Source organism: Pseudopodoces humilis, chromosome 6 (genome assembly GCF_049639895.1).
Source record: "Pseudopodoces humilis isolate 2021_Gansu_Grassland_sample_001 chromosome 6, ASM4963989v1, whole genome shotgun sequence".
Taxonomy (NCBI): domain Eukaryota; kingdom Metazoa; phylum Chordata; class Aves; order Passeriformes; family Paridae; genus Pseudopodoces; species Pseudopodoces humilis.
Genome location: NC_142205.1, coordinates 69,869,066 through 69,881,151, shown reverse-complemented (window position 1 = coordinate 69,881,151; position 12,086 = coordinate 69,869,066). Strand labels below are relative to the sequence as shown.

General features: G+C 40.7%; 1 protein-coding gene across 30 annotated transcripts in view; it reads right to left on the bottom strand.

The window, feature by feature from the left end:
* The window catches only part of CAMK2D (calcium/calmodulin dependent protein kinase II delta), a 122,094-nt gene that overhangs the window by 42,551 nt on the left and 67,457 nt on the right, over positions 1-12,086 (bottom strand). For all 30 annotated transcript variants that reach the window (XR_015772629.1, XM_014260712.2, XM_014260710.2 and 27 more), the window contains 3 exons: positions 11,006-11,060; positions 4,657-4,722; positions 2,067-2,139 (listed from right to left, as the gene is read on the bottom strand). Coding sequence is in view for 29 of the 30 variants with exons in the window: in XM_014260712.2 (XP_014116187.2) it covers positions 2,067-2,139; positions 4,657-4,722; positions 11,006-11,060 (194 nt within the window). In the remaining variant the exon portion in view is untranslated. The remainder of the gene's footprint in view (positions 1-2,066; positions 2,140-4,656; positions 4,723-11,005; positions 11,061-12,086) is intronic.

Here is a 12,086-nt window from a genome sequence, read left to right as displayed (position 1 = left end):
GAGCTTTTGGAGCAAACCCCTTTGTGTTCCTCTGTGGCAACATCGACCTTATAAAGTCAAACAAGAACAATTTGTTTGGGAGTGAAGGTTGTCAAGAAAGGCGATAGCATTCTGATTCCAATGGTATTACTCATGATAACTACTATAAACTCTTATCCTAGGAGGAAATTTCTGCTCCCCAGAATTCATTCAGAAATAAAAACTAAAGCCCAAGGATTTGTACCACAAGGGATTAGCGTGTTTTGCTGCCTTAGCCCACGCACCATTTTTTCTCTGCCTCACAAAGGATCTGATAGTTCAGACTTGCATTTGATTTCAGAATACACCATCTTCTTCTCCTTGAGGATCACGAAGCTCAAGTGCCCAAAAGGTAAGCTTACTACAAGCTCTGGGACAGCCTTCCCTCTTGGAGTCCCACAGTACAAGAAAATGATGCTTCTTTCCTTGCCAAGGTATTTTAAAGGCAGAGAGCATTCTTGCAGCAGGTGCCTCTAGCCATTTGGATATATACACAGTTAACAAAGAGGGAATGCTCCCTCAGCAGAGAGTTTCCTTTAGAGAGGTTTCTATCTCAATGTTAAAGCCTGTCTGGAAGGAACTGGACTCCTGAGGTGAGCATGGTGAGAATATTGTAGAAATTCCTGCTTTTTAAAGATGTTTTGCAGCCCAGCCATCAATCTGGAGGGGAGAGAGGTCTGTGTGCCGGTGATCCAAGAGCAGCTGACCTTCTGTCACTAAAATGCATGACATGCAAAGGCTACTGTGCTTCCCAGAAGCACTCCAAATCCTGCTGGATGAGAGATGGCAAGTTGCCCTCATGCCTTGTCCCAAAAGCTCTGGATGACACAGAGGAAGACCATGTATTCTCCGAACACACACAGTGCTTGAAAAGCACCTTTTGTTCTCCCTACACTGCCCGGTGCTGGACAGCCAGGTACCGGCCAGCCTCGAGCAGATTCCCCTGGTGAGCACAAGCTTGTTTCTTGCATGTAGGTGAAGCCAAGTTAAGAATAAACGAACCAAGGGGAAAAACAAAAAGAGGGAAGCATTTACATTTCGGCTGCTGGCGGCCCTGTGGGGCAGGGATGCTGCTCCGGGAGGGCGGCGGGGCAGCAGCACTCACCTTGAGGTCTCGATGGACCACGCCCATCTGATGGCAGTGCAGCACGGCCTCCAGGATCTGCTGAATGCAATGACTGCATGCAAACACCATGGGCGCCCGTTAGTTCCAGCACCAGGGGAGGGGGCGGCGGCTGAGGGCGAGGCCGGGCCTGGCTGTGTTCCCGCCCCGGCCTGCCCTGCCCTGCGCCGCCCCGCTCGGGGCACGACGGCCTCAGGCTCCGCGGGGCTGCCCTCAGAGACAGGCGGCGGGGCGGCTGCCTCGGCTTTGCTTAGAAATTACCGCCAATCTCTTTTTTAATGGTACTTTTTAAAAGGGAGAAATTTTGCCACTAATTCGAGGTCGTGTCAAATTTTTTTTCTTTTTTTTTTTTTTTTTCCTATTTTTTGCTTTTTTCTCCTCACTTACTCAGAGCCTTCACAGAGGAATTGAAGTATAGTATAAATGGTTAGAAATCGCAGCGCCCATGGAGGCGGCCCCCAAGCCCCCTCCACGCTCCAGGTTCATAATTAGCTCCTAGCCGCCTAATTTAGCCGGTAATTAGCGGCACTTGCCTGAGGGCCCGTCACCCCCGAGCGCAGCAGCGTGCGGCCGCAGGTCCTGCCGCTGCCCCCCGGGCCTCAGCACGGCCGTGGCGGTCACATCTGCAAGCTGACATACATCACAGGCAGGGGTCACCTCCACACAGGCACAGCCCGGGCTAAATCCGCCGCCTTGGCGAGAGACAATTTTTGGGAGCGTTCCCCCTTTTTGCCATGATGTATATTAGGCCTGTAGACTTGCAAACTGGAAAGAGGCGTCATGCATTATTGGTCGGAGCGGTTGTTCGGAGGGTGAATAGGATAGAGGCAAGGAAACATGGCAGATATCCCACCCTCTGCCCCTACCCAGCGCAAAGAAAAACCCCAAAATTCTTAGATCCAACTGATGGGCACCAGATACTGACCTTCAGGTCTCTGTGAACTATGCCATTTAGATGACAATGATTAACACTTTCTAGAATCTGCTGTATACAATGACTGCAAAGATACAAGGGCAGAATGGAAGGGAGAACATTTTAAAGGCACGTAATCACATTAAATACAAAATAAAATGAAAATTAAAAGCAAAAAGTAAAGGTAAAAAAAAAACAATTTTACACCTCTTGACAAGTCTTGATTGCGGTTTGAACTGGAACAATAACATTGCTGAAGGTAGAGATATTTCCAGCTCCAACATATCCAAAAAATGAAAAACCAAAACCAAACCAAAAAAGACATTTAACGTGGAACATATGACACCTACGAGACAGAATCATCAGACTGTATTCTCTATCAGCAGTATGGAAGCTTTTTCCACCTTCCAAAAACTGCCACAGGAAAAACAAAGTGGAGGCAGAAAAACAATTAGTGGCATGTTTTGGTTTTCTTAATTTTTTGTGGTGAAGTTAACATAGCAACAAAGGCTGAAACAAGGAAATGGTCAGAAATGAGATGATATACAGAAAACAAATGAAACAAAAAAAGTCAAAAGCTAAGGAAAAGCAAAACATTTTTCATTTTGAATTGAATCATTTCTTTGAAACAATAACTAGAATAAAGCCAAGTCATTCAAAAAGGTGGCATGCATATTTAAAATAGTGTCCAGCTCTGGTTTCCTTAGGAGTCACTTGGGGAGAGAAAATCCACATTAAAAATTTAGACTAATGTTTTAGTTTGGTGCTTTCAGTAACTGAACTAGCACCTCTTTTTCCACACCCAGGTTTGCAAGTTTTGGCCACTCTATGATGCCATAAAGCACAACTAAAATACTAATATTTTAGAGCACTGGAACTTTTTCCAGATTTTTTTTTGGCACTGCAAGAGCTTAGAATTTTTTTTTCAGGACATCATTGTGGCACAAAGTGAGTGATGATAAGTAATACACAGTAGTCAAGATGCTGCTCATCCAAAACCTTTTGACCACAGAATTCAGAAGGAACAGTCATAATCAGTAACTGGAGCCCAAGCCTGAAAACCCTTTCTTAGGCAAGTAGTTCACAACTCACTGCACTGTTTGAGTACAGACTACTGGCGTGAGCAAGGGCTTGCAGGAGCAGACCAGTGAGACAGTCCTGGGAGAGACTCATCCACAGAGAACAGCAACTACTGCTAGAGGGATACACACATACACACACTAGGAATATTTTACATATATGTGAATATATATATATATATATAAAATATTCAAAATACAGAGATACGTCGTAACTAGGTATTTCACTTATTTGGTCAAATTCTTTCTGAAAATATAAAACGTGTATATATATATATATGTTCTCTCTATATATATACAAATATATGCACAGCCCCTTCCAATATATCATAATTCTAGAACAGAAGAAATCATTGCAATTTTAATTCCCAAATACCTTAAAAACACACAATGACACCATATACTGGCCTTTGGCATCAATATTAGAAATTTGCTTCAATCACAGCAGGAAAAAATTACTTGAAAATTTTTTTAAGGTCCCTCCTCTTCTTCCACCCCACCTAAACCCTACTGCTGTTTTCTCTCCTACAGGGTGTTCTGCTGTGTGTTGTTCTTAAGTGCCTAAAGTATTGATCTTTCTACCATTCCTACAGATGCAGTAAGATCTGGAAGTGGAAGCTTCCTAATACTCAGAGCAACTTCTCATCTGTTCATTATTATCCCACTACTGCTGTTAGAATACTTAATTCTTTCTGGTCATCTCCCAGTGAGCTCCAAATATAAAGGCGTGATTTAAAATTGCATGTACTAAATGTGTATTATTGGAGGGGGTGTTGTGTTTGTAAAAAAACAGAAACATAAGGATTCTTTAAATTTACATGGAGATCAATTTCTGTCAAGAGTGTAGTGGCAGAACTTATTTTCTTTAAAGTAATTGACCACAGTGTTTAGGATTCTTAATTTTATGACAATATTTATGATTTATTATTATATGAGGACAAACATGAGATAAGCGGCCCTGATACTTTACGCATGCAAATTATGATAATTGTCAACTTATTATTCAAGTTTTTCAACAAGCACTTGCAGAAAATTGCCATATTTGAGCTCAGACTATGAGACGCACAGTATAAGTGCTTTCTGATGAAACACAACAAAAAAATTCTAATTGGAAAACGAAATTAGCACTTCTGGACCGAGAACAAAAAATCGTATTTAATGCAAAATTCTTTTAAAACAACTTATGCTTCAAACTTTGATCAGCAGATATAAGAATCCATGGATGGGGTTCTTGAGCTGTTATGTCCAGTTTGCAGAGGTAACAATGGGTAAAATTTTAACTAATGGAGATGCAATTTCAGCTTTTGCAGATCAGCAGACACCACACGACTTCCCATGAGTTCTCCACCACACAGCCATGAGCTCAAACTGCGCAACTCTGCCATTCCAAGTCTAAGAGAACCCCCTGGAGAAATCCTGGAGTCTCACAGATTGCGCTGGGAAACTGATGCCAAACACCAGGATACATCTAAGTAACTATCCTAGAATTATCGAAGGCAACATTGGAAAAACAAATTACTTACCTGGCATCTGCTTCACTGTAATACTCTCTTGCAACTATATCTTCAAACAATTCACCTCCGGTGACTCTGTTACAAAAAGCAAGATGGGGAAAAGGAGATTTCAGAAGTGAAAATGTGCACCTTAAATTAACTTGACAGGGAGAAGCAGAGAGGAGTAAGTGAAATATCTGTACAGAAATGCAAGAGGTTTTGCAGCAAGGTGCAGGAACTCAAGTGGAAGGTTTGTCCATCCAAATCATTACGTGAATAAAATGGATGTGGTGAAGTGTAATCATAAATAGAAAATAAAAGCCAAGGGCAGCAGCATATTGGGCAAGATGCCAGACATCAGTTATGGATGTCTAAAGGAAGGAGTAAAAACTACAAGCATAAAGGGAGCTGACCAGCCAGGAAAATTGTGGCTGAAGTTCAGGGTAATTTGAACACTGTATTATCAGACAAAAAGGTGAGAAATGCTAGACTACAACAATGCTAAAGAACGAGAAGGGTCTTTCAGTGTAGGTGAAATCACAACAGAGCGTACCCAGGTGCCAGAGGGGCTGGCTTTTTGTGCTGTGGCTACAAAGAGCATTACTGACTGGGAAGGGAAGTATCAGTAGAAGCAGGGTACCTTAATCAATTTAACAGCAGATTTCCCCTAGAAAATTTTCATTTATCTTTGTGGAGAAAGTAGGAACAACTTAGTTAAAGCACCACTGAAAATAAGCTAAGTACAAGGGCAGAACTGTATGATCCTGGGGCCAGTAGCAGAAGTGGCTGTGTATCGCTGCACACTCAGGAGCTCACTGTGCAATCAGTGGTTTACTGGTAGAAAGTGGTTGAAAAGAAATAAAACTGTGATTTTATATCCCAAAGATCACGGTCCAGAATGAGCCCTGAGCAGGATGATACAACAATCGTGGACTGCATCTGAAATAGGGTGACAGCAATGTCCTCAAGCGCAGCAGTAAAATCCCTCCTCATGTTGTACCAGTTCTGGTCACTCAAACTCAGAAAAGGGAACTGGAAGCCCAGCATGAACAGAAAAATTGCTACCAGGCTACCCAGTCACTCAATCATCAGATCTCCTCAGAGAAAGCAAACCCAGTTTAGCTGGGCAAAACAAAGGTTAAGAGAGATTAAAATAAATACTCCAGATGAGCATAAGCCTGGATCTCCCCAAAGGGGAGTTGTAAGGGATAATACTGGTACAGTAACATATGAACATAAAATATCTATGAGTAAATATAAGGTTAAAATCAGGATAAGATTTCTAGCAATCCCTGTAAGATGAAGATCAATGAGTTTTAAAATAATTTAATGAAACTTGTCTGCCTGTGTCACAAGAGGGGACTCATAGCACAGGAAGACAATTTCCTGTAACATTTCTCTCCTATAGTATAGGCTATACACTAGCATATACTAGACTGGCACAGCTAAATGCAATTCCTCACATATACAGGTGCTTACATACATAATTCCTAGATGAGAGATCAATGTTTGTATTTCATTACAGGTTACGAATGAGAATATTAGCACATTATGTTTCAAATAAATTTCCAAATGTACAAGCTTGAGTGCACAAGATACTTAAAGATTGAGATGCTTCAAAATCTATACTACAGTGAACACAATTACTATTGAATACACTTCAGTTTATTAGGATTAAAAAATTAAAGCTGAGAACACTTGCAATGTTCAGAACTGTAACATTCACTTGCAAACTGCTGTACTAACACTTTGTTGAGGAATTCAGTTTTCAGTCAAATTAAGTGATGACAAAAATGCCCTGCTCAACCATCAGTCCTGCTCCTTTCTTGGAGAAGGCCAGTTCAAGAACTTGATTTTATTTCATTTATATTTGGGTTACACCATACTTTTTCTGAGTTTACACCTTACTGACTCCCAACACAGAGACTTTCAGGAATGCTGTTTTGTACAAAAGTCTGCAGTAAAATCTTGAGGACGTAAAGTAGATTGCTAATCAATTTGTATTCTCTTTCTTTACGTCTTCTACCTTCCAGAGACTGGCTTTGGTTGCTGTAGCACAAAATGTTTGACTGATGCATATTTTGACAGTCTTGCATAACTCCTTTTTGCATATGTATTTGTCTGCCATAGTTCTGGTAAAGAGGAATAATTCTCACTTTGTGATGAATGAAAAAACAAAGCATCCTTTGATCTTACTCTTTCCTGAAACACTTATTTTTGATCCAAACCAAAGAAAGAAAACAAGAATCTTTAGTCATCAAAGTGCCTTTCAGTGGAAGAGAATACCAAATTGATGTTTGATCTTCTCCAGCACGGAGGGAGGAAGGGGATACTAAATCTTACTTGCTGACACTAAACATTTGCTTGGTATTCACAACCACTGTTAAACAATGAAAAGATTAAAGCAGGAACAGAGCAGGTGAATTTCAGTGACAACCAAACAAGCAGTCAGCAATTCCCATGCCCTGTCACTCTGAAGGATACCTTAGGAACAGCTCTCCCAAAAGATCTGAATGGCCACAATGGAGGCAGGCAGTGCATGAGGAGAGGACAGGACCCACCTGCAGGTTCTGAGCCCCTGGGCAAACCACGACAGCCGTGCTCGTGGCCTTGGCTCACTCGGTGTCCCTGAGCAAGGTGCCCCTGCAGCAATAAAGGTCACTGGCATCACAGTGTGGGACAGCCTGCAGCTTCTGGAAAGCCACTCACTAATGACTTTGGTCCTTCACCATAAAGCTACATGAGCAGGTGACAAGGTACAATCTCCCTGCAGGATACAAATGGGAATGGATCTCAAGGCCTTTCTGACACTGATCTGGATCTGGATCCTGGGAAGTGGCATTTCATGACAGGCCATTAATTTTATAAGCTCCAGTAACTTAAGGGATACAACCTAAAAGCTACTGGTTTGGACAAATTGCTATGGTTCTTTGGTGATTTTTCAGAGGAGCAGACTAAAGTGGTGATAAATAAAGCACATGGGTCTGTTTGCACAAGGGGTACAAGCAGCACGTAGAAACACCAAGGTCCTCTGCACCACTTTGAGAAAAACTGCTGGTTTATATTTGCACATGTAAGAGAATAATTAAAAGAAACACACAAATTAGCACAGACAGCTAAATCAGCCTCTGCTGATGATCATACTGGCATGGTTTCCTCCTAGCTCACATTTATTTCTTCAATTGCCTTCATAATGGAGCTGGGAGGAAGCATCTTACCCTGGCCACAGAATTATTAAATTCGTTCTGTGGCCCTTCTACTTCTGAAATAGAGGCCCAGACTTTTACCTGAAGCAAACACTGTTTTGCAAATTAGGCTACTTTTTTTTGTATTTTCTATTTATTCTACACATTATGGTCCCTGCACTTAGAATCCAAAAGCAAGGCCAGGATTCTTAATGTACCAATTGTTGCATCTCATCAAGTGCATTAAAACGGGAGACACTGAAAATAGAGAATCTCATTGACTTGCACAAGAGAGTCTTCAAGTGCTACAGCTGTTTCCATTCAGATATGGCAATTAATACTGACAGAACTGATTGGATTTGAACTCATCTAACATCATTAGCACTGAAGACAGTCTCATTCGTGCTTAGCAACTGAAATGGTCCCACAGACGCAAATCCTGACTGCAGCTGCCTTAACCAATAGGGAAGGGGAGCAAAAACCTCATGAAGTCCATTATTAAATTCATGAAGTTCATTGTTCAGTACCCATTTTCCACAGGGATTTCCAGACTCCCACCTTCCCATGTGACACCGAAATGCAGGTCTGTAACACAGTACATTAAATACTGTTTCCTTCTCCAGATAAAAGCACAGCCTGAGGTATACAAGTGAAGCAACAGGCTGCAGACATCTCTATGACATTTAATCCAAAGAGATTATTAGACATTCAAAATAGAAAGTAACAACGATTGTTTTTTCTATCCACAGAAAGGGCAGTCCTCCCCTTCACTTTCTTTACGTGGGCTGAAGTCTGAAAGAAATTTCTGAGGAAACAGTCACACCGAATCCCACACAGTCTGCAAGAAATCATTAAGAAAATGACATGATGGCATGTGTGGGTGGAGTGACAGTGTTACACCACAGTCAGGCTCCTGCTGAATAAAAACTAAATTAAGAAAAAGCAGGTTCTTGGCCTGTGTGTTCAAAAAGTGCATACGGTACCTTTTTATCATGCAAACTTTCATCTACTTGTCAACAGGGCAGTAATCACATGGTTGTAAAAGGTGAAGTTTCACTAATTAATAATATTAGTGAGCATTAAAGCAATGATTTCTTAATTTGAATGTGAAAAAATTAACTGTGAGCAGGCATTCTCAGTAATTTGGCAAAAGCTCCTCAAGAATGCGACCTGTTGCTTCTCCAAAGACAACGATCAGTCAGCAACGTCACCGTCTCTGCCATTTAGATGTAATTTCTTTCTTGTAAAATAAATAATTTCTACAAAAACCTCTAACCACATGGTCAAAACATAAAAGCTTTTTAAGTTATGTTTGAGGCTGTTTCTCTGTTTGTCCTGAATGGGACTGACAAGGAATGGGGCAAGTTCCAGCCAAGGGAGAACATTTCCTGTGGAATTTAGTTTCCTGCCAAGGCAGTATCTTTGGGTTAGGCATTAACATTTTACTGCAGAACACAGGCTTCTATTTGCTCCCTTACTATCGAGATCTAGATACTGTTATCTACAGCTTCGAAGTTGTTCAAATCTTCTAGTTCACATCACAATCATAACCCCCTGAGATAAGTCTGCCATTATATATTAAATTTAAGGCAGATGTGGACTGTTATAGTATATATATATATATATATATATATATATATATATATATATATATATATGCCACAGTTTCTCACAGTACAGCAGTACAACTAAAAATAAAGAGCCACTGGTTGTTAAAAGGGATATTGTCCCTAGAACAAAGAATTCTACATGTACTTCTTAGAAATGTTGTGACTAAAGAAGCTTTTTCCAATTCCACAAAGAAAGATATCCTTTGTAGCCCTTAAGGAAAAAAAAAAAGCAAAACAAACCCCAGTGCATGTCAGAGAATAAATGTGTGTTGTGCCCTGGAGCCATTTCCAAGCCAACAGTCAGAGCACTTACCTGGGATAGACACAAATCACATCCAAGCTTCTGTTCAGCCCGGTTAGGATTTGGGTCCTGAATCCCCAGTGCCTTCACTTCAGACACACTATTTAATATTTGTGTATTTCTAGCCTGAAATCTAGTGCTGAAGAAGTCTTTACAGATTGCTTTAAAAGAAGTTAAGCCAGAAAGTAAACCAGCATGTAACCCGAACATGAAAGCACATAATTGCTTGTGTAAAGGAGGATTCAGGTTCTAACTTAGCCATGCTGAATGCAAATACTTCTGTTTATATGCTTAGAAATGAGCTATTTCCCATCTCTGGGGAAATAATGTATTCTCATTCTAAGCAGCAAAACCACAGGGGGCCTAAGAAAGCTCTTCAGGTAGTTGGGCAGGTGTGTTGTCTGTTAAATCAAAAACTGCCCTGGAAAAATTTACAGTTTAAAGAGATAATTTTGCTTAAGTCAGTTTTGCAATACAATTCCTTTCATTCAGGTTTGTCCATATCCAAAACCATAAGCAATCATTTTTCAAGCGGGTGGAAAAGCTTGCCCATCCCAGGGAAGAATGAGGAAATCAGTTTCTCTTTTCAAGTTAAGAGCCTGAGATACACAGTTCATGCTGTCACTATCCCAGCTCCCACTAAACAGCTTTATCTGGAAAAAACAAGCTCCTTACAGGCCCAGTTGCTACATGAACAACTCATGGGACTTAAATTCCTAAAGGAAAACAGGATCTCAGTAGGAAACTTCCCTTCTAGGTGCTGGGCACTTTACATTCTGTGTGGCGTCAAAATCAAACACTATAAAGCAGTAAGGTATCAGTCAGGAATGAAATACTAAAAGAATCTTGCCCTCTCTAAACTCAGGCTTACCTTTTTAATCCAGCAGTGGAGATTTTCTGGAGAGAAATTAATGTTCCACATGCTTCTTTTAACCTCTCCTTTAGACAACTGGCTTGCAGCAAATATTTTTTTTGGAGTCGATCTTTGCTTCATTTTGGCAATAATCACACAACCTTTACTTATATACCTACACTTCACATTAAAATCCACTTCCCCAGTGGATTTTTACTAGTTTTTAAACTGGAATCCTTAGAGTGATGCTTACAAAAGAGTTCTTGCACATGCAAATGACCAAATATGTTCCCGTCCTTCTGGCTGTTTCCAGTATGTGTTCAGCTCATCGCACCAGAATCGTGCATCTATCCTGTGTGATTGCACTCGCATCTCCAAATTTGAACAACACATCCCCAACATGCTAAACAAATGCAAAACAAATACTTACAAGTCAAAGACTAAGTAATGGAATCCTTCTTCTGATATGCTGTCATGGAGCCGCACTATGGAAAGGGGGAAGAAAAGATAAACACCAGTCACCTTTTCCATGTCTTTGATGGAGGAGTTATAATTCTACTGCAGAGCTGATATTGCATCTCTCTGTGTTCTCAGCTGAGGGGTTTGTTTTCAACTCCCTACCCTCAGAATCACCTTTTCCATAGCTCTTAACTTTGCTGATGTCATATAACCTTTTTCTCAGCACTATTACATCTTAGGAGTTGTAAATAAAACAAGATGAGGAAAAACCACCGCAGTAAGTCACAAATTTCAGCAGAGTAACAACCTTTCAGGGCCTGCTAACAATTCTTCACACATACCATGAAGAGTTGCAAAGAGAGAAATCTCCTGGCCAGCCTAGAGCATCCTAATTAAGCCCCCATGCCATGTTTACATACTCCTTTCTGTGTCCCTATCTAAAGCTTTCACTATGAATGTGCTAGTGAGTTGCAGAATCTTCCCCTCAGATTTTAAGAATTCACACCACATTGTGGTACAATTATGAATTAAGCCCTGTGGTTTTCCTTAATTATTTTAAATGAAATTGCAATTTTCAGAAGTAATACAGGAAGCTTTGTCAGTAGTTTGATCCAAATAATTATCACTTATAGAATCAAATGAAAGTCAGGGTACCCTAAAAGTGATCTGTGTTCAAAGCTGAGCTGAGGAAGAAAGTGTAGAAGAAAAGCAATTTCAGATCTCCCCAGATGGTAACTTTCTGTATTAATCATTTTTTATACATGACAAACAAACATGACTTTTTAACTTAATAATATTTAGCCCAGAGAAACATCTTGTGTTTACACAATACTGAAGAGAAAACCAGCTCTTGGCTGACTCAGTGTGCAGAGCTCATGATGATTCACAAGAGCCAAGTAGGTCTAAATCAGAGTTTGTGGTTTTGGCTGGTTCTGTATTTCAGATTACTCCATGTTTTTATGAAGGGCCAGCCAACATCACTCTCCACCCTCCCAAAAAAACCCCAAATCAGCTGTCTGCTTGCATTGACCTGAGCTTTCAACACCCCAAAA